The following is a 19,162-nucleotide window of genomic DNA, read 5'->3' as shown; positions in this document are numbered from 1 at the left end:
ACTTTTATTAGGGAAAATCCATACAAGGATGAATATTTATTTTGATTACTAATGAATCATGTATTAGTTTACTTAGGTGTGATAAGGTATTAATTTTACTGAATGAGTTTACTAAGATTAGTTACAACAAGATCATAATTAAGTGTATTGGATCCTTTTCTTTTTGTGAAAATTGTGTTTTAATTATTTTTATCTACATTATCAGTTTATCTCAGTGTAGGAAAACAAAACTTTCCTTTGTATATATGGCGCCACATGTAAAAAGAATGAAGTGAAAATTACTATTCTTCATTAGCCTGAAGTCTTATTTACTTATTAACAGAAATATTTAGTTTTGAAAGAAATTAGCTAGTGGGGTGGGATTGAGAGTGAAAAGTTTATTTAAAAGAATTGCATGATCATAGTTCACAGGTTATTTTAAATGATTGCGAGCACATTTCAAGTGCATGGCTGAAAAAACATGGAGAACATTATACATATAGCTAATTCTATATAGTCATTCTTAACCTAATTTTAACATGATCTTCATTTTGGCAGATATACTGTAGCATGTCTGATAATGTTCATCTTTTCCTTTCCTCCTTTATGGCACTCATTTCATTTTGGCTCAAAGGAATGCACTAAATCTCAGGTATTGTAATTTGTGTGGTCTCCTAACACTAACCTAAGTTTATTTGTGAATTTGCATCGTAACTAATGACTTTGTAATATTGTTGTATTTTACTTGGTCTTGTCCTTTCGTATTTTGCCTTGGTTTAGTAAACATCTCTTAAAACATTGAAACTACCAATGGTAAAACTAGTGATGGTGCAGGAGCGACTGCACACTTTTTTTGAATAAAGAGCAAAACAGTGCAAATTACTAATTTGTAAGAACAAATATGAGCACTGTTCTTCACTAACCTGATTTTAAAATAAAGAGATAAAGACAGACAGACATAGTGGAATTTTATTGCTTTTTGTGTTGAAAGCTTATGAGAAATCCATTCCAAATTTACATTTTTATTATTGTTGAAAGTAATGTAAGAGCACGCATTGGGAGACCACTGGTGAAATTTTAGTCAGAAAGAAAACAGGCTTAGTAAAAAAAATTATTTTAAATCCCTCATATTTTCTTATTTGTGCTTTACTTTTTAACCAAATTTCATGCTTTCATGTCATTCTACATTTTGATCGTGGTCCCTATGATAATATTCTTGCTCATTTTTTTTCATGCCAATATATGACTCATTTATGATATTCATTGGTACTCTTTTGAGATTGTGGGTCAAATGTGCAGTTATCAGGGAATTTGGAGTCAGGGAAGAAAAGCTGTTCTGTCTCTGGAAACTAATTGGTTAAATAACTAGTAGAATTTTATGGTTGTTCTAATTGTACAGGAAAAAGACTGCATAATTTAATTTGCATTAGAGAAAGTCTATTATCAGAATAATATTTTTGACTATTAGAGAAATCTTATCTAAAAGCATGCACTATTTACTTCTGCAAAGTAAAATGAGGCTGCTTTATGTTCTGTACAAGAGAATATATATTAAATGCCATAGGTGGTGTGATTGATGTATTGGTGTTTAGAAATACTAAGAAAAGTTTTTTTAACATGAAAAATTAGCTGCTGATAAAATTTCCATTTGAAACTAGGAAATGAATTTAAAATGCCCACATAGTTACGAAGTATGTAGACCTTATATATCCTTTAAAAAATTGGATGTGTTGCAGTAGTTTCAGGCATGATAATTTTCTTCAGAAACGCAAAAATACTTATAGTCCATTTAGAGTGTTATCAGGAGTTTTTTTTTTTTCAAGGCAAGTGTGTGAAGTTTGTAGAGAGAATAAGAATTTTAAAATGCAGTGAGAAGGGAAGGTTGGAGATGGCTTTCATTAGCATTTTCTTGCATTTTGATGAGTTGAAGCTGCATTTAACACCACCAGAAAATAGGATGTGGCATGAATTTTTGGTCTTACAGTGAGTGGGCAAGGCAGGTAGTAGGTTAGAGACTGGACTTTGGATAGGTAATAAGTAGTTCACCTTTTCTCCCGGTTCAGAATAAGGTGTGTGGTGGGAGAAAATCCTCAATTAATTTGCCTGTAATTCCTGGCTTTCTCTGTGTTCGTGGGTAATTTATTCTAGTAGTTTGTATGGGTAAGAAAAATCTGAGCTCGATAATAAAGATGGAGAGGAGAGAAAGTAGAACTTAAGGGAAAAAAGGATGTAAGTTTGAAGTCTGACCTTTTTTAACTTTTACCTTACTGTAGTGATGTGGGATGCTGGATATATAACCTATACTGTCTTCTTTTATTACTCCTCCTTTTCTTTTAACAAACAACAAAAACAAAAACCAGTTTTCAGTGCTCCGCTTTGCTGGTTGTGTCCTTTTCCCACTTTGGAAAGAGAGTTGAGAGACTGGAGATTGAAGCAAACTTGCTCTGCCTAAATAGAGATATATGTGTAGCAACATTTCAAAAACGTCCAGCCTTTCCTAGTTGATTACAAAATTACATTTCTCTCCAAGCTTTGATATTCTGATTGATTCTTCATCCCCACCCTATTTACCCCTCAAAGTTTGGACCAAGAGGATTTGAATGCAGTATGAAAACATTTATAAAGTTTCAGTTGATGTAAACTTTTTTTTTTCCCGCATGGGCAGGCCCTGGGAATCAAACCCGGGTCTCTGGCATGGCAGGCGAGAACTCTGCCACTGAGCCACCGTCGCGTTGCCTGATGCAAACATTGTGAAATAATGTACACCTTCTGGACATGTAAAAAAAAGAAAGTATATATCTCCCACATATTCCAAGTAGTTCTTTTCTACAATGCAAATATACACTTCAGAGCATTGTTTTTATAGTAAATCTTTGACTTTTTCAGTAATTTAGGCTTAAAGTTCTTGGTACAGGTATGTACAGGTAATAGAAAGTATTACATAAAATCAAGTTAATGTAACAAGTTGAATAAATGTAATATTACATTCTGGGAAAAGTTTTTCTTACTCTAGTCAGTGGTAATATATAATCTATAAAATCTGGAAGCAGTGTATTAAGATTGATTCATTTATGAGGTTTATGAAAATATCCTATTTTAAAAGTAAGATTATTCTTTATAATAATATAAGACAAGTCCTATTACTTAAAATTGCTATGTAGCCATTCCTAGGCTATAGCTTATGTATTTTTGAAATAGCTCCTTTCTTTCTTTTTTTTGAAATAGATTTTGTTTAAGGTGGTTTCTTTAGCTAAAGACTTCTCGATAGGTTGGTCAGTTTGAAAAATTTTTAGGTATTGAAACAAGCGAAGCAATTTTAGCATTTAATCAGTGTGATTAGGCACATGAATTTGACATTAGACTTTTCAACTTGAGCTATTGCCCTTAAATTAGAAATATTTAATATTTTTGTTCTTTCAGAATTTAAGTTCATCAAATATTTGTTTGTATAATTGAACTTAAAGCCTTTGTCATCAATATCGTCATCAGTGTCTCTGTATGAATAATTCAGATAGGCATTACAGAAAGTTTGTGTATTTTATTTCTTGTACCGTGGAGAGGAACAGTTAGTATTTCCATTTAGATATTTGTATTCGTTTGACCACCATGTATGGAGCACCCATCATCTTAAAAGGCTGTGCCTTTACTCCAGGGATGCAAAGGTCTACCAGACAGATAGCATCTTGCTCGTGTGCTTACATTCTTACAGGGATACGGATACATCTCATGGGAAACTAAAACATGGGGTATTGCAGGTACTGTGAAGGCACACAGGCAGGGCACCTTGAGGAATCACGTGTTACTTCCTGAATGGTGTCACTGTCTTGGCTCTAAGGAAGATGTTCTGTGCAGAAGGAACCCAGTTTGTTCAAAGACCTAGAGGTTGAGTGATCATGTGATTATTGGAAACCGTGGTGAGAAAGTAACTTTTCCATGAAGGGCTAAGAAACAGCAATAGATTGAAGCAAAGCTTGATGTGCTGGGATTTGCATTTAGAAAAACTATTCTGGTTCCAAGATGAAAAAGGATTTGGAATGTGAGGATGGAAAGATGGGGGCTGCAAGACCTCCTGATTAAGTATTGAAAATGGAAATGGTGGCCAGAACTTGGCAATTGGCAGTAAAAATTAAGAGTAGGGGGATTGAGGTGTTATTCAGAGGGAAAGAAAGTGGGAATAATTGTTTCAAAATAAAACTATAAGTAACTCTGTTAGTTTCTGGAAATTCACTTTGTGGGCAGTAATTTTTGGTCCAATAGTGTTTCCTGAAAATGTGACTGTTTAAGTGGTATTTTGAGGCAGATTATTCTTTAACACAGGAAAGCCCGGTAGAAATGTGAAAATGGAATTGACTACTAATGGATAGAAAGGGATGTTAGAGTACTAATGTATATACTCCCCAATCCCACCCCACAAATTTTTCTGGTTACTATGTATTGTATGCCTGCCTAATGTTTATTTATTTGCATCCTAGTCTTTTAAAGAGAAGTGTCAAAAGTATCCTTTGCTGTTCAGACTCACTAGCCAGCAGGAGGTTTACTGATTTTGCGCCACCTAGATCATTTGGCATTTTAAAAACCTGAAGGACACTCCCTGTGGAAAGGTCTCTGAACAATAGGTGGACTCCACGATACTGTGCTGCAATTTCTGGCAAAATGCAGCAAGTTAAAGCTGCTGCAGTTGACTATTTCTCTTTCTTGCAGTTCTAATCAGGTATTTATATTGATTTAATTTAGCAGATTGGAAAATTATACTATAAAACATATATAAAAATTGAATTGTAAATCAGGGGGAAATAACTTAAAACATAAAATGATTTATCTTGTGCTATTAACAGCATACATTGCAAATTCATGCAAGACAGTTGAGAAGAGTATGCAGTGTGCTGTTTACCCAAGTTTCGGCTTCTGTTGGAGGATGTCTATTTTTATATATTACATCATCCCTGCTGCAGAACCCTGGTGTCCACTGGGATTTACTGTTCTTTCATTCCGTTTGGAAAGAAAGCTTCTATTGATGTCATAATTGGACCCATCTTTTGGTTGCACTTGGAAATTGAAAGTAATAGGGGTGTTGTGTAGCAAGTCATGCAATATTTCAAGCAATTTATTTGTCAAAAGGATCACTGCCACTTTGTCCTGACTCTAATTGTGAACACTGGTGGCTCTCTGTGCCTGTACATGTTTTAAATATACTTGGCTAAAAATTTAGCTTTTAGTCACAACAGCAAAGACCCTTTTCATCTTGGACTATTTCATTTCAGTTCTATTCTGTGATTTTTTTTTTTTTTTGAAAAGCTACATGCTGATTTGAAAAATGTCTCTTTTCTTTGGAAAAATCTACTTTGGTATTCAGATCTATTCCTACCAGTGTTGAATTGATCTTTTTATGATTAAGTTATCAGTTTTGTCTGTTTTCACTGTTTGAAATATCAATTATTAGAAATATTCTCTTGATTTTGAATCCACTGTCAAAGTATTATTAACTTGAAATGCCTTTATGTCAACTAGAACATACTGTTGACCTGTATAAGAAACTCTAGCATTTTATGCAGTGTATAGATGTTAGGTTCTAACTCATATGTGAAAAAAAATATTTTAATCATATTCATAGCATTTGTAAATGCCTACTAAATGCTGTGCGTATCTGTGTATGTACGTTTTCTTTCTATTCCCTCTTCCCCAAATTTAGTCATTATTCATAATATCTCATCAAACTTTTGGCTGACTTGAACATATCCATTTCACAGATGCACTCAGCATCCTTTATAACGGTTCTATTTAGACATAGGCTGAAAAGTAACTTTAAAGATGTTTTGGAGGGCAGGCCATGGTGGCTCAGCAGGCAGGGTTCTCGCCTGCCATGCCAGAGACCTGGGTTCGATTCCTGGTGCCTGCCCATGTTTAAAAAAAAAAAAAGGTATTTTGGAAAAGAACAGTTGTAGATTCTGTTGGGGAAAAGAGTCTTACTAAATGATCATATGAGAGCAATTTCTTGTAGTCTCAGTATGGGATCAGTTAGCCTCTTTTTTTCTTTGTTTCTCTTTCAAGTGGGAGACAGGTGGCATTTGGCTGTAATATGGAATTGGGAACTGCTGACCTAGAAATGATGCAGGAGCTGAAGGGGGCAAAAATGAAATATGAGTTGCTGATTTGGATAAATGGTAGATTAGTTCAGAAAGGAAAGATTTGAGGTTGTCTTGATGTTAGTCATATATCTATGAGGACAGTTACGATAATCAGTCACCTACGTTGCACAACCCAGAAGGCATTTAGCAATGTTAGAAAATATATTTAAAGTCTCAAAATAAGTTGTAATATGTCCATTTCAGTAAATATTAATGCATTTTTACTTTATATTTCCTATCATTTCTTTATACATATTTTTAAATAGAGCCTTAAAATATGCTGTTTGACTAGTAAGGAATCTGGGACTACTTATGGGAAAGCTTTAGTAAAAACGTCATTTACCATGCACTGATTTTGTAAAATAAGTGAATCTCCAACCAACTGGATGCCAAGAATACTTAGAGTCTGTGAAGGAAACATTTGATAGCTGCAATCTTTTACTCCTATACAATACCAAATTTTTGCCTTTTTCGCGGTTAGAGTAGAAGGGTATGGTCAGCAAACCATCCTGCATGTGGATTAATTTGTCAGTCTGAGGGTTCAGCCAAAGTGGGTATTTTACATAAACACAAAGTTGTATCTTAAAGGAATCTAGGAAAATTAATAACTCTGCAATCTTCTGTGAATTCAGTAGAAGAGCTAGAAGGCTGATTATTTTCTGTTCATCTCTTAAAAGCAGTTCTAAAACATTTTGATCTCATGCCTCCTTTACACTCCTCGAACTTTTTGAGGTCTCCAGTGAGTTTATGTTTATACATGTTATCTATATCAATATTTCCCTTAATAGCAATTAAAACAAATTTGTGCAAAATATATTTTATAAAAAGAAATAGAAGAACAGTATTGTTTTAAACTTTTGTAAATCTAATATTTGGCTTAATAGAAGACAGCTGAATTCTTAAATCCTTTGCATTCATTCGGTCTGTTGTGCTGTGCTGTCCTGGGTGAAGTATATAAACATGGCCTCCCACAGACAGGGAGTTGGAAAAGGGAGTATTTTAATAGCTTTTTCAGATAATGGTTGATATATTCTTTTTTGATATTATCACACCAAAATTTGACAACTGGTAGTTTCTTAAAGGTTAGTTTCAGTGAGGAATATGAAATCATTTTATTGAACTTTTCTTACTGTGCATTATAAAACCCACTGGCCTTCCTTGCACATTGAATGGATTTTTTTTTTCCCCATGCATGTGTAAACCCATGCATTGGTCACCGAGAGTTAAGCAGTTTTCCAAACTTTGACACATTATAACATACTAAAATATCACATTTGTTAGTATCACTACTGATCTAGTAGAAAAGGTTTTAATTATTGGGAAGCTCATGGTGTTCGTTAAACTTTTCCAAAATTCTAATTTTCACTAGAAAGCTCAAATTTTATCATTGTAACCAAAATAGTGTTAGTTATTTTCTTGAAGTGACAAACTCATTTTACTCCTTTTCAAGAAAATGTCTGCCATATACCCAAGTCTGAATAATTGTAGTTTGTTATTTATTCATTCAAGTAAAAATGGTGTCCATTAAAAAAGAGAGGGTAGTTCGACTTGCAACTCAGATAACTTGCTTAAGTCCTTTTCCTCATGACAACCGTTGTAGTTCTGTGTGTAGTAGAAATGCTTTATGCATACTTCCTATCAAACAGAATACTAACTAGACCTGTACTAAAAGGTTAAGATTTAATAAAGTTACTAATTGTTACTGCTTCATCAAGATTTGTTTACACAAAACTGGCTGTTCTTTTTTTTTTTTCTTTAATACTGTGCGTGGTAGTGAGGAATGCAGTGACTATCTTAGTAATATAGTAGGTGTGCATTGCTAGTGGAGAATTTTACCCATTGTTGCTTTAGCACACTAGTGCAAATGTTAGCGCCGTGAGTAAAGCAAATTATGTCCAAGTATTACCATGAAAATAGTTTTGACTTCGCAAACTCCCCAAAAGAGTCTCGAGTGGGGGGAGGGGGTTGGTGGCGGGATTCTTAGAACGCCACAGATATAATTTGAATCTTCAAAATTTATTTGCATGTGTGGTAAACTAGACCTGTGAGAGTCAAGGAGGAGCCTGTTCAAGTTTCGCTTTATGTTATTTTAAATTCAGTCTAACGTTAATAAAGTAGGGACTTTTCAGGACCAGCACCCTAATACGTAGTAGTTATACTATAGCCTGTGGAACGTTTCAAGAAAGCCTAATACAGCAGGGCTGCATTTAAAATACTATATTTGAAATATCTTTATTTTTTGCAGGACTGGCTACATAATTTGTGAGGCCTAATGAAAAATGGAAATATGGGGTCCTTTGTTTAAAAATTAATAATTTCAAGGCAGTGACAGAGCATTAGCTGTGTGTAGGTGCCTTCTAAATATGGAACCCTGTGCACAGGTCATATGCCTTAGAAGATGGGCTTGAGCTTCTGATTATTGTTTGGTTTTTTTCCTTTACTGTCTTTTCCCTGTGGTTGCTTAGCTCCCTTGTAGGTGCTGGGACAAAACAGGGAGATCCCAAGCTAACTTTGTATGGTACTGGAAGAAAAATTTCAAAATGCTTTACCTTAAATAATTGGGTTTTCAGTATATTAATTGTACTGATGGTTACTAGTGATCAATTAAAAAAAAAAGATTATCACTGTGGGTAGTTTAACAACACCCTTGTAGGTGATTTATATTTAATGTTCAGGGTAATCTAATCTAATCTATTACAAATTGTTTCAGTTTGAGAATGTAAAAACAAAAACAAAAATACCTTAACTCAAAATTTTTTTTTGGATTTCCTTCTTCTCAGAGCTCCTTCTTACTGTTTTTTTGGAATTGCCTTCTATCTTTGGTATCTTCTCCTTTAATTATCCATTACCCTTTATACTGGTCTCTGTTTTTCCTTTGTGTCCTAAGTGAAGATGCTACTCTAGTCCTATTCTGTCTACCTTTTCCACCCATGTTGAGACATTAGTGGCTAGTGGCTAATTTCCTTCCCCATCACCAAGTGTGGCCCGTGATTGTGTCCTGAGGATCAATAATTAGCTACTAAGGCAAAATGAGGAGATAGAGCTGCCTTTGGAAAGGGACTGGAAATACTGTTTTTGTGCCGCAATTTTGAATTGGTGGGTCTCCCTTGTTGAAGGTATCTGTAATATCCTTTCCTCACAGGAGGATTCGTAGGATAATCCCTTAAATAATTACCTCATTTTATTTTCCCTTATGTTCTTTAAAAAACATGTATTTCCTTTAGAGCACAAGGCATTGAGAAAATAAGTTTGACTATTACTTTTGCTTTAAAGCACATTGTTGAACTGCATAAATTGATTTCTGAAATTCACTCCTGATTTCCTGTTTCTTTTCCTATCCCCACTTAAAGTCTTGGGGGATCAGTTGTAGAATGAATGAGTTAATATCTTACTTGGTTAAGTGTTTCATTGTAGATTTATGATAACTTGTTAATACTATGAAATGCCACTTTGGGCACAACTAGGAGACGTAAAATCTATGAATATGACCCATTTGGCCAGTTGTGAGCAATTTCAACCGTTGTAATTGTTTGATATAATACAATTAAATATTCTAGTATTATTCCAGCTTTTTAAATATTCACATGATAGTAACTGAAAATCTCAAAGTGTACTAAAATATGAATAGGTAACATGCTCTGTTTGCCTTTTTAGAGTTTTTAAAGAGAGGGAGAAATTAGATAGGTGGTTTGCACTTCACTTGTTATATATATATAGCATTAGGCGGAATTCTTTTTTGAGAAAACAAAGAAAAAATTCGGTGACATTTAATATATTTCCTTTGTTGAGATAGTTTTCTGTATTTAATTATTTTCCAGGCAAGTTTACTTGGAAATATTTCCTGTCTGAAATATATATAATTACAACAGAGGGACAGGCACAGTTGTATTCCTGTTAGTGCAATCTATTGATTAATACTTCCCTCTGTAAATACTGTCATTTTCTTTTAGAGTGAAGACTATTGAACCATAATGAAAACTTAGACCATTTAATGTTTATTTGAACGACATTAGATTATTAAAAATGACAATGTAAGATGTTTGTTAAAAATTAAATTCCTAGGGAGTCAACACTGGGAGTCTTTCAGTGCACATAGTATCTTGTATGCCATTGTACCTTTGCACAACAGACAGTAGTAGAATAATAAATACTTTGGTTATATGTTTATGGAGCAAATTTCCAGGAATAGCATTAGTTAATATAGCTAGGAATGGCATTATAGATCCACTTGCATTAACAGTTCTACACAAGAATTTGTGCATAAGAATATCTGTTCCAGCCATCTCTGCAGCATTAATTAATAGGTTGTCCAACTCTTGAGTGCAGCAGACCTTTTAGAATATTTTGGCAGGAATAAAATTGACCCTTACTGAATACTTACGACATGCTAATCTGCTAGGTGTTTTCAAAATACATATTTTATCAATTGAACTTTCCTGCAGTTTTGAAAGCTGTGGGTTGGTATTTATTTTCATTATTAAAGGACGGCAGCGGGCCACAGTGACTCAGCAGGCAGAGTTCTCGCCTGCCATGCCAGAGACCTGGGCTCGATTCCCAGTGCCTGCCCATGCAAAATAAACAAACAAACAAACAAAACGAAAACAAAAGACAAGCAGACTAAAAAACGTTTAAGTAACATATTCCGTGTTAATGGTCATTCAGATAGTAGTTAGAGTTAGAATCAGACATAGGTTTTTTCCATTCTAAATCTGTGAAATTACTTATTTTTAAGATGAATATAACGTTTATTGCTTTTTGTGTTATTTAAACTTGTAATTCGACTGAAAAAGAGATCTGTCCAGTAGCTCAACTACGTTAGAAGCGTGCTATTTAAGTGCCTTTCAAAGGAGTAGACTGGAGCACAGAATGCCGATGTGAGGGAACGATTGCCAGGTGGTTTTGCAGCACTGCGAGTCTTCAATTGATTCATTATCTTTTTTTTCATTTTGTACATGGGCAGGCACTGGGAATCGAACCCGAGTCTCCAGCATGACAGGCAGAAACTCTGCCTGCTGAGCCACTATGGCCCGCCTGATTCATTATCTTTTAATTGCAATCAGATGTGTCCCTTTTATGACTTTCTCTTTCCAATAAAAGTGTTTCATTTTGTTTTGTTCTTTTACCTTTGCAGTTTCATTGCAGTACAGAAATGGATTTTTACTGATAAGTAGTACCAATTCAAAACAAAGAATGACTGTATAATTAGTGTATTTTAGAAGTTAGGTCCACTAATACCTTAAGTAAGGAAAACCAAAATCTTAATATAACAGATCTTTAATAATAAGACTAATTAGATAGTTATGGCTGTTAGCTATATAATTAGTTTTAGTTATTAGAGATGAAAAGCCATCACTTATAAAATTGCTTGCTTCTGCACTCTTTGGGTGTTACAAAAAATATTGGAAGTGTTTTGATAATATTTAAGAATATAAAAATAAGTGATTATTAAAAACTTATAAAACTGTCATTATTTATAGTTTTTTAAAAATCAAATTATTATTATTTTACATTAAGAAAATAATCTTTCACTTGAAATTTTGTGTTTCACCTGTTTTATGTCTACTTTGTGGCTTCCAGATTTGGATTTTTTTTTTTAGTAGTAGAAGATAAAAATGAATGAATGAATCAGTCCATATGCTGATGATATAAATTTGGGAGTTTTAAATTTTGTCAAGTAAGGATTTTAAAAAGAAAATCTCAAAACTGTTGTTTAATTATTGATATCATTTAAAAACATGAGAGCATCTTAATATACCCTCTGCTAATATAAGAAGACAAAAACCTCACAATAAGATTTAATTACTGCCAGGAAATCTTATCTCAAGATAAATTCATTTCTATTAGCTTAGCCTACCTATAGGCATGCCTAAGAATTTACTTCTGGTGGACCTCTTTTGTTGCTCAGATGTGGCCTCACTCTCTCTAAGCCCAACTCTGCAAGTGAAGTCATTGCTCTCCCTGCTACATGGGACATGAGATCCAGGGGTGAAAGTCTCCCTGGCGACATGGGAAATAACTCCCAGAGATGAATCTGGCTCTGGCACTGTGGGATCAACAATTCCATCCTCACCAAAATGGGGAAAAGAAGCGTAGCTATAAAGTTTCAGTGGCAGAGAGAGTTCAAATAGAGTCTAGAGGCTACTCTGGAGATTGCTCTTATTTAAGCTTCAGTTAGACATTGCTCCCTCTCATAACTTGCCAACCCCCAACCAAAACCATTCCAGCCAATCCTAAAGAGCACCTAGGGCAATATATAAGATTCCACAAGGATTCCATGCACTTGAGTAACTTTCCAGAGACCTACAACCTCCAGATAGGTCCCTGGACCAGATAAGTCCTGAAACCTAGAGAACCCAACCTCTCCAGAACATCAGATAGTTCCATCTCCCTACCCCATATTAGTGACAGACCCTTTCAGTATGAAAAAGTTAAAATGGCCATAGCCCAAACATCCCTAAAGAGAGGGACAGAAAGATCAAAGATAATTGTGGAGTTATACAGAGATGATAGGATTTAACAAATGCATATGATTGCTGAATCATTAAATTGATATCTCTTCTAGTCTCCAGTATCTTAGAGCAGCTAGGAGTAAAAACCTAAAATTGTAGAATTATAACCCATGTCAAACTCTCAGATATGTTCTACAACTAATTGTAGTGCTGTGCTTTGACAAGTATTACAAATATATATATATATGTATGTTATTTTCCACAAAAAAAGAGAAAAAGTAAAAAAAAAAAAAATTTCATTTCTATTGATGTGGGCCCTTTTTCTAACATTCTGTTTCATGTCACACTCCCCCACCTCTTCATTTTGCCACCAGTTGATGTTAGACCATAGCCGTGTTAGATAATATGACCTTAAGAACTTGGAAGGATTTCAGGAATCTCCAATTCAGATTGCTTAATACAATTTTTTTCCCTAGATAATCCCTGATACTCAGCCTGTGCTTTAAGATTTTTAATTACACTAAGCACTGATATTTGTGAGACAAGATACTTACATAATGGTGTGACACTGATATCTCAGTACCTGGTACAAAGTAAGAGCTTAGTAAATCATAGCAGTTACTGCTTATTATAGGAAAGGGCTAATTATTAAGAACCTTCTCCGTATGTTTAGCTGAAATCTGGCTCTCCATAATTTTAGTTCATGGTTCTCGATCTCTTTTAAGGCAACACAAGTGAGTATTCATGTTCGATTTTCATATAACTACCCCTTACATATTTAAAGAGAATCTTATCCTTCTAAGCCTTTTCTCTGGGTTAAACATTCTCAGCAAACGTAGCTTTCCTATTTATCACCAAAATTTTCTATTGTTTGAAAACTGTAGTTACTCATTAGCTCCCCTAAACTACTTTCATAACTTGCATAAGGTGGTATTGAACTCTAAAATGCAGATAACAGCAGAGCAACTTATTTTTCTAGCTCCGGATATCATACCTCAGATGATTTGCCTGAGATTATGTCAGGTTTTAAGGAATTGTACATTAATTCATACTTACCTCGTGGCCAACTCAACTTTTTTCCTTGACCCTGTTCTCCCATCCTGTACTTGTGTGAGTGATGTTTTTATTTCACATATGTGGCTCTTTACATTTATAAAATCTGAAGTACGTTGACTTTAGACTGTTCTTCTAGCCTATCCAGTTATTTAAAACCCCTCATTTGTCATGCCCCAACTAGATGTCCTTTCTGGTTACACAGGCACTCTCTGTTTCCTCATCTTTAAAGCCTTCACAGGTTGATTTTGATGTTCGAGGGGAATCACTTACACATTCATTCTTAGTTTGTGCAGGTACTACGTGTCTGGCGCTAGGCTAGGGATAGTTGTAGTTGATAATATCAGATAAATAAGATGTTATATGGTTCCTGCCCTCAGCTAAATTATATTCTAGGTTGGGATGAAAGATGTCCAGTTTTTGTTAAATTAAAATAGAATAGTTAACAGTTTATTGTGTTCATGCTAGCATATAAATCACAAGAGGAATATATTAAATGCAAAATTAGTAATAAAGATAATTCCTACTTAACATTTAAAATATTGCTTTGAATTACTGAAGTAGGAAGCCCCGTTTTAAGGCCTTACCTCCTAGAAAAAAATGGTGAAATGATTTTTAGTTGAAGATTACACCTTTTGCTACATGTAGCTTGGCCTTTTCTTTTGAGAGATTCTAGCAAATTAAGTGAGCTTTATTAAAGGCATTAATAAAGTCTGCTCATTTTTGAAGCCCCCTTTTTATGTTGGAATTTCTCATTGACTTACAGACTTCTTTATTTTATTAGCTTTTCTTCGCGTCTCCTATGCATGCCCACCCTTTTTTTGTGTGTGTTTTTGTTTCTGACATATTATTAAACATACTGTCCTTAAGGTTCGTTTGCCTAGTTCATATGCCATCGCCTAATCTTTCGTTTCTAACTTTTCCCATATGAATCTTGAGCATATTTATTATGGATAGGGTACTACATTAATTTTCCAATTATGAGTCAGATATAGTATAAACGATTTGTTTTTCAAAACTCTTTTGTTAAAGAAAGAAAGAGCCTAAAGGCATCTTTGAACATATGTTTGAATTAGAGCTGGGCTTTCTTTTTGGAACCTCAGTTAGGTCTTTTTAATATTGGGAATTCCTAAAGCCAGTATTTATATCCAGCTTACATTTCCTATGTTAGGCACTGTGCTTATTCGCTCTTTGATATTTCATTTCATAATTAACTAATTTTTAATAATTAACCTAACATGCCATATCATTTAGTCTAAGTGAAAGAAATAAAATTCTAACCTAAATTTCCTCCATGTAGTTTTGGGAGAGGTATATAGAGGACCTGTCAGTATGCCCAAGGATGGAATAGATTATGTGAATATGTAGGATTGATTTATCTAAGGTATAAAGAGTTTGTCAGATAATCAATTTTTCTTTTTGAAAAAATTATGGTATTAAGGTGGTTTTAGGTTTAGGAAAAGAGGAGTGAAACTTATGAACAGCATCTGAGTATAATAACTTTATCTTGAACTGGCTTAAAAATAGCCAGTTTTTTAAGAAACCATTTTGGGTGGGGGGACAATAAAACATAGGAAATCAAATTTATAAAACTTCTGGTTTCCAAGTGTCAAAGAATAACTTCTTCCTGCCCTACCCACAAAGTTTTCCCCAACCTCTAAAGTCTCTTCCCTGGGGTGGGTGAGAGGGAAGAAGTCATTGTATAATAATTAAATGGAAAAATGATTTTAGAAATCTGGAGTTCTGTTTTGTATTCTTTACTAGCTCTATAATCATATACACTTTATTTTTCTATGAGAGATGAATACATTGTTTTCTTGCTTCTCTTGGGTTTTAATGAAGCTTAATTAAATATTTGTAAAGCACTTTGCGATCTATGGATAATGCACTGTGTAAGTACTAAATAAGATTAATAATTACTGAGAGCAAACCATTTTTCTGTTTTCATAGTATTTAAAAATTGAATACTTTAGCTAGAGAAATATAAATGAATACAGTTGTATAAGTTTAGCATGGAATACCTCTACATTAGTTTCCTGGACTATGTGTATAATTCCCAAACTTGGATTATTGTTACTGATAATTTAGAAATTATAGGATATTCTAGATGTAAGACAGAAAATTGTTTCAAGGTCCTTTTTCCTATTGAATCTATTTAGTGTTACTTGCTCTATCTCGAAGGTTGGGGAATGGGATAAATATAACACAAATTAAGGCTACTTCAAGGTAAGTATGATTTATTCTTGCTTTTGTAAAGTCTGCAATATATGATTTTTTTCAATCTCAAATTTGTATTTTATTAAATAATGCTTGGTGTATTATAACCTGGTCTAATTGTATTCCAATGTAAAAGGTATTATATAGTAAAATTTTAGTACTACAACCGTGAGTTTTAAGATATGTAGGTTGCAGGCACAGATCCAGGTTGTGGGAGAAATCACACTAAGTTTCAGCACAGAAAAGCATCAGTGCCTGAGGATGTGTGATTCTCTGACTTCATCTGTCAGGTTTCCCGATTAGGTTAGTTTCATTCTTGAGATAAGTGACACGCTTTTCCAGAGAGAGAGGCAAGCAACAGGAGACCTTCTCACAGAAGGTCAGACACCATCAGCTGGGGTTAATTTGACCTAAATTTGGGGAAGACATCAATTATGGTCTTGCCAGAGTCCATCCCTGGTCACTGAGCATTTCATTCATTGAACAAAAATGTGAGTGTCTACAGTGTGCCTGGCACCAGGCCAGCCCTGCAAGTGCAGTGGTGGATGAGAACAGACATGGCGTCAGCCGTCATGGGTTTGAGTTTTGAGGGGGAGCAGACACTAACTGATAAAGAATCACATGATTAAATGCAAAATCACAACTGTAATAATATCTGCAGTGAAGTGGTGGCTACATGGTACCATGAGAACTATAAGAAGACGTTTCATCAGTGTTTTCTTTTTTTGGTGGGAGCTATTGACTAGGAAAGGGAGGGAGACTGGGAGTTCTGGGCAGTGGAACCAACAGGAGGAAAGTGTTCTGCCTGTTCAAAGAAGCACAAGTGACCGGGGAGTGGACAGCAAGCAGGAGTGTGGTGTAAGGTGGGAAAAGGTACAGGTCTTGTGGGTTCTGATGAGGATTTTGATTATGCGAGAGCAGTGGAAGCCATCTGAAGGGTTGTAACTTGTAGAAGAGACTCAAACAATGAGTTTGAAGTGATCAGATTTTAGCTTTTAAAAACCTCAAGAGGCAGTGTGGTAAATGGGTTGGGTGAATGGGGTTAGAACTGAATCCAGGTAGTGTAGTAAGGAGGCTTTCGGAGTTTTCAGGGCAAAGATTGTATATAATGGATTGATGTGGGATGGTAGCAGCAGAGATAAGAAAACTCCATGAATTTGAGAATCTTAAGAGTATTTAGTTAATGAAATGTGGTGGATTAGGTACAGAGGAAGGTGTTAAGATAACTTGTAGATGTATAAATTGTATTACAGGGCCATTGACGGTCCTTCATCTGAGGAGTACATGCGGATGAAGAAATTGTGAAAGCCAGAGTTGGTAATTTTTGAGTGATTTGGTTGTGAAGAGAGGTGGCGGTTAGGCTCTGGTCAGGAGAGCTTTGGGTCTAAGGAAGGTCTCTGTTTTTTGTTTTGAGGTGAGATAGACCTGCACATATTTAAAAGCCAGTAGAGAGGACTTCTGGTTGTGGGGGAAGAAGTTGATTACACCTAGGAGAAAAGGGATAATGAATAACATAAGAAGTCTAAAAGAAAGAGGGATTTGGGGGATTGGGATGGGGCAAGGAACTAACAATAAGTATCTATCGTCATTTAATTTCAACTCTACCTTTAGAAGATATTTGCTTTGATTAAAAAAAAAAACCCACCTGTGTGGGCTCGTATGATATTATTTGCAAGGCTGTGTGTGTGTGAGAGAGAGAGCGTGTGTGAAAATCACATCTTCTAAATTTATAGTAAACTTGTCAAATGTGCATTTTATAAATTTTTGATGCTTGTTTAACTTTAGCAATATTTGAGGGCGGGAAAGGTGTTGTCAGATCCACTCCTTTATCTTTCACCTTGGTGAAAAATCATATTTTAGTTCAAAGCTGTTAAGTAAGTCCTTGCTCCGCTTTTCCACCCTGTCTTCAGTGATATTATTTGGAGTCAGCAATCAATGGATTCCATCCCTCTGAGACTTAACCTACAGCTGCTGAAATAATACAGGCAAGAGATTGTTGCTTTATCTGAATTGCTCATCGCTACCTTAATGAGTGAGATGGTTAAGTAGAGGAGGGGGCGAGCCTTGAGGAATGTGTGTACCATTTGAGCTGAATATTTCAGGGTATATAGGGAGAGGGAGGGTGAGAGAGAAATCCACTTACATCACTAGAACTGCATTGAGTGTGAGCCTTGCAGGTTAAGAGACAGACTGCAGTCTCTTGCTTTCTGCAGGAAGCAGCAATGCCGTTTGCTTCCTAAGAGGAATTTTTTATTTAGAAAAGGAAGCTTTCTCTCTACCCAGGAAATGGCTTTCCTTGTGCGTTGCTATGCCAACTGCCTGCAGCCATGGTCCTCCAAAGTAAGCACAATAATGTAATTATATTGGTGTATTGCCTTCAGACTCATGATTCTCGAGCTTGTGTGTGTGTATGTGCTGTGTTTCTGTTAGTGACTCTCTTGCTAGCAGTCAGGCTTGTGTTGAGTGTGAGGGACAGACATCATTAAATTAAATGTCCATCAGTGCCATGCCGCTAAGATTAATTGTGCAAACTTGGTTAGTGGAGTGGGGCAGAGCTCACCGGTGACCACTCTGTCAGCATCATTCCAGCCAGGGAGGACGTCCGATTCACACGTTCTGCCCTGATTTTTCTTTCTTTCTTTTTCCGTTTTCTTTTCTTCTTGGTTGGAGGGGTCTGTAAGTGCGATTGCAAATGAAACAAGGGCATTAATGATGCTTGGCTGAATGCTAGAGACTGGTTCTCATACTACCCTGCTGAATATAATTCTGTATTTAAGCTTTCTTGGGGAGAGTCTGTGTGCAGTCAGCCATTTTAGCTTTTTTTTTTTCTTCTCCTCCTTTTCTTTTGCCTCTTGTTCTTTAGTCTCAGAAATGATCTTATTCTCTTGGAAGTCTGAGAACTGTATAAGGTTTCCTCAGTCTTATTAGAGCCTAAGTTGCTTAGACTTGCAGTATTATTAAAATGGAGACGATCACCGCTATTCGGATTCCTTTTCTGGTCTACAAGTGAGAGGATTTTTTTAAAGCTTACCAGTAGTGACACTTGAAGCTGCAGCTTGGTTTTCCCTCCTCCCTCTTTTTTTCCTTTTCTTTTTCTTTTTTCTTTTAATTTAATGCTGTAGAGGGTGACTTGCCATCCATGAGAGATTGGTACATGATGTGTAGATTCAGTTCAGCATATGTTTCTTCATTATGATACCACTAGCAGTCCCAGCTAACCATGGAGTTATGGGCCAGCAGGAGAAACATGCAGTAAGTATCGCAAATGCTCTTGTGCCTCAATAGCACATCATAGTGAACTGCTTTAAAATGGAAATTATTGCTGTTTCTCTTCAAGGA

The 19,162-nt window shown here is 35.3% G+C and overlaps 1 protein-coding gene across 17 annotated transcripts in view; it reads left to right on the top strand.

Annotated features, from left to right (window-relative positions):
- RAPGEF2 (Rap guanine nucleotide exchange factor 2) overlaps positions 1-19,162 on the top strand; it is a 309,303-nt gene that overhangs the window by 167,548 nt on the left and 122,593 nt on the right. For 14 of the 17 annotated variants that reach the window (XM_077139645.1, XM_077139642.1, XM_077139651.1 and 11 more), the window contains one exon: positions 614-631. The exons of the other annotated variants lie outside the window; for them this stretch is intronic. In XM_077139645.1, coding sequence (XP_076995760.1) covers positions 614-631 — 18 coding nt within the window. The remainder of the gene's footprint in view (positions 1-613; positions 632-19,162) is intronic. 17 annotated transcript variants of the gene reach the window in all.

The sequence above is a fragment of the Tamandua tetradactyla genome, chromosome 22 (assembly GCF_023851605.1).
Source record: "Tamandua tetradactyla isolate mTamTet1 chromosome 22, mTamTet1.pri, whole genome shotgun sequence".
Taxonomy (NCBI): domain Eukaryota; kingdom Metazoa; phylum Chordata; class Mammalia; order Pilosa; family Myrmecophagidae; genus Tamandua; species Tamandua tetradactyla.
Note: the sequence above shows the minus strand (reverse complement) of the source record. Positions and strands in the feature narration are given on the sequence as shown.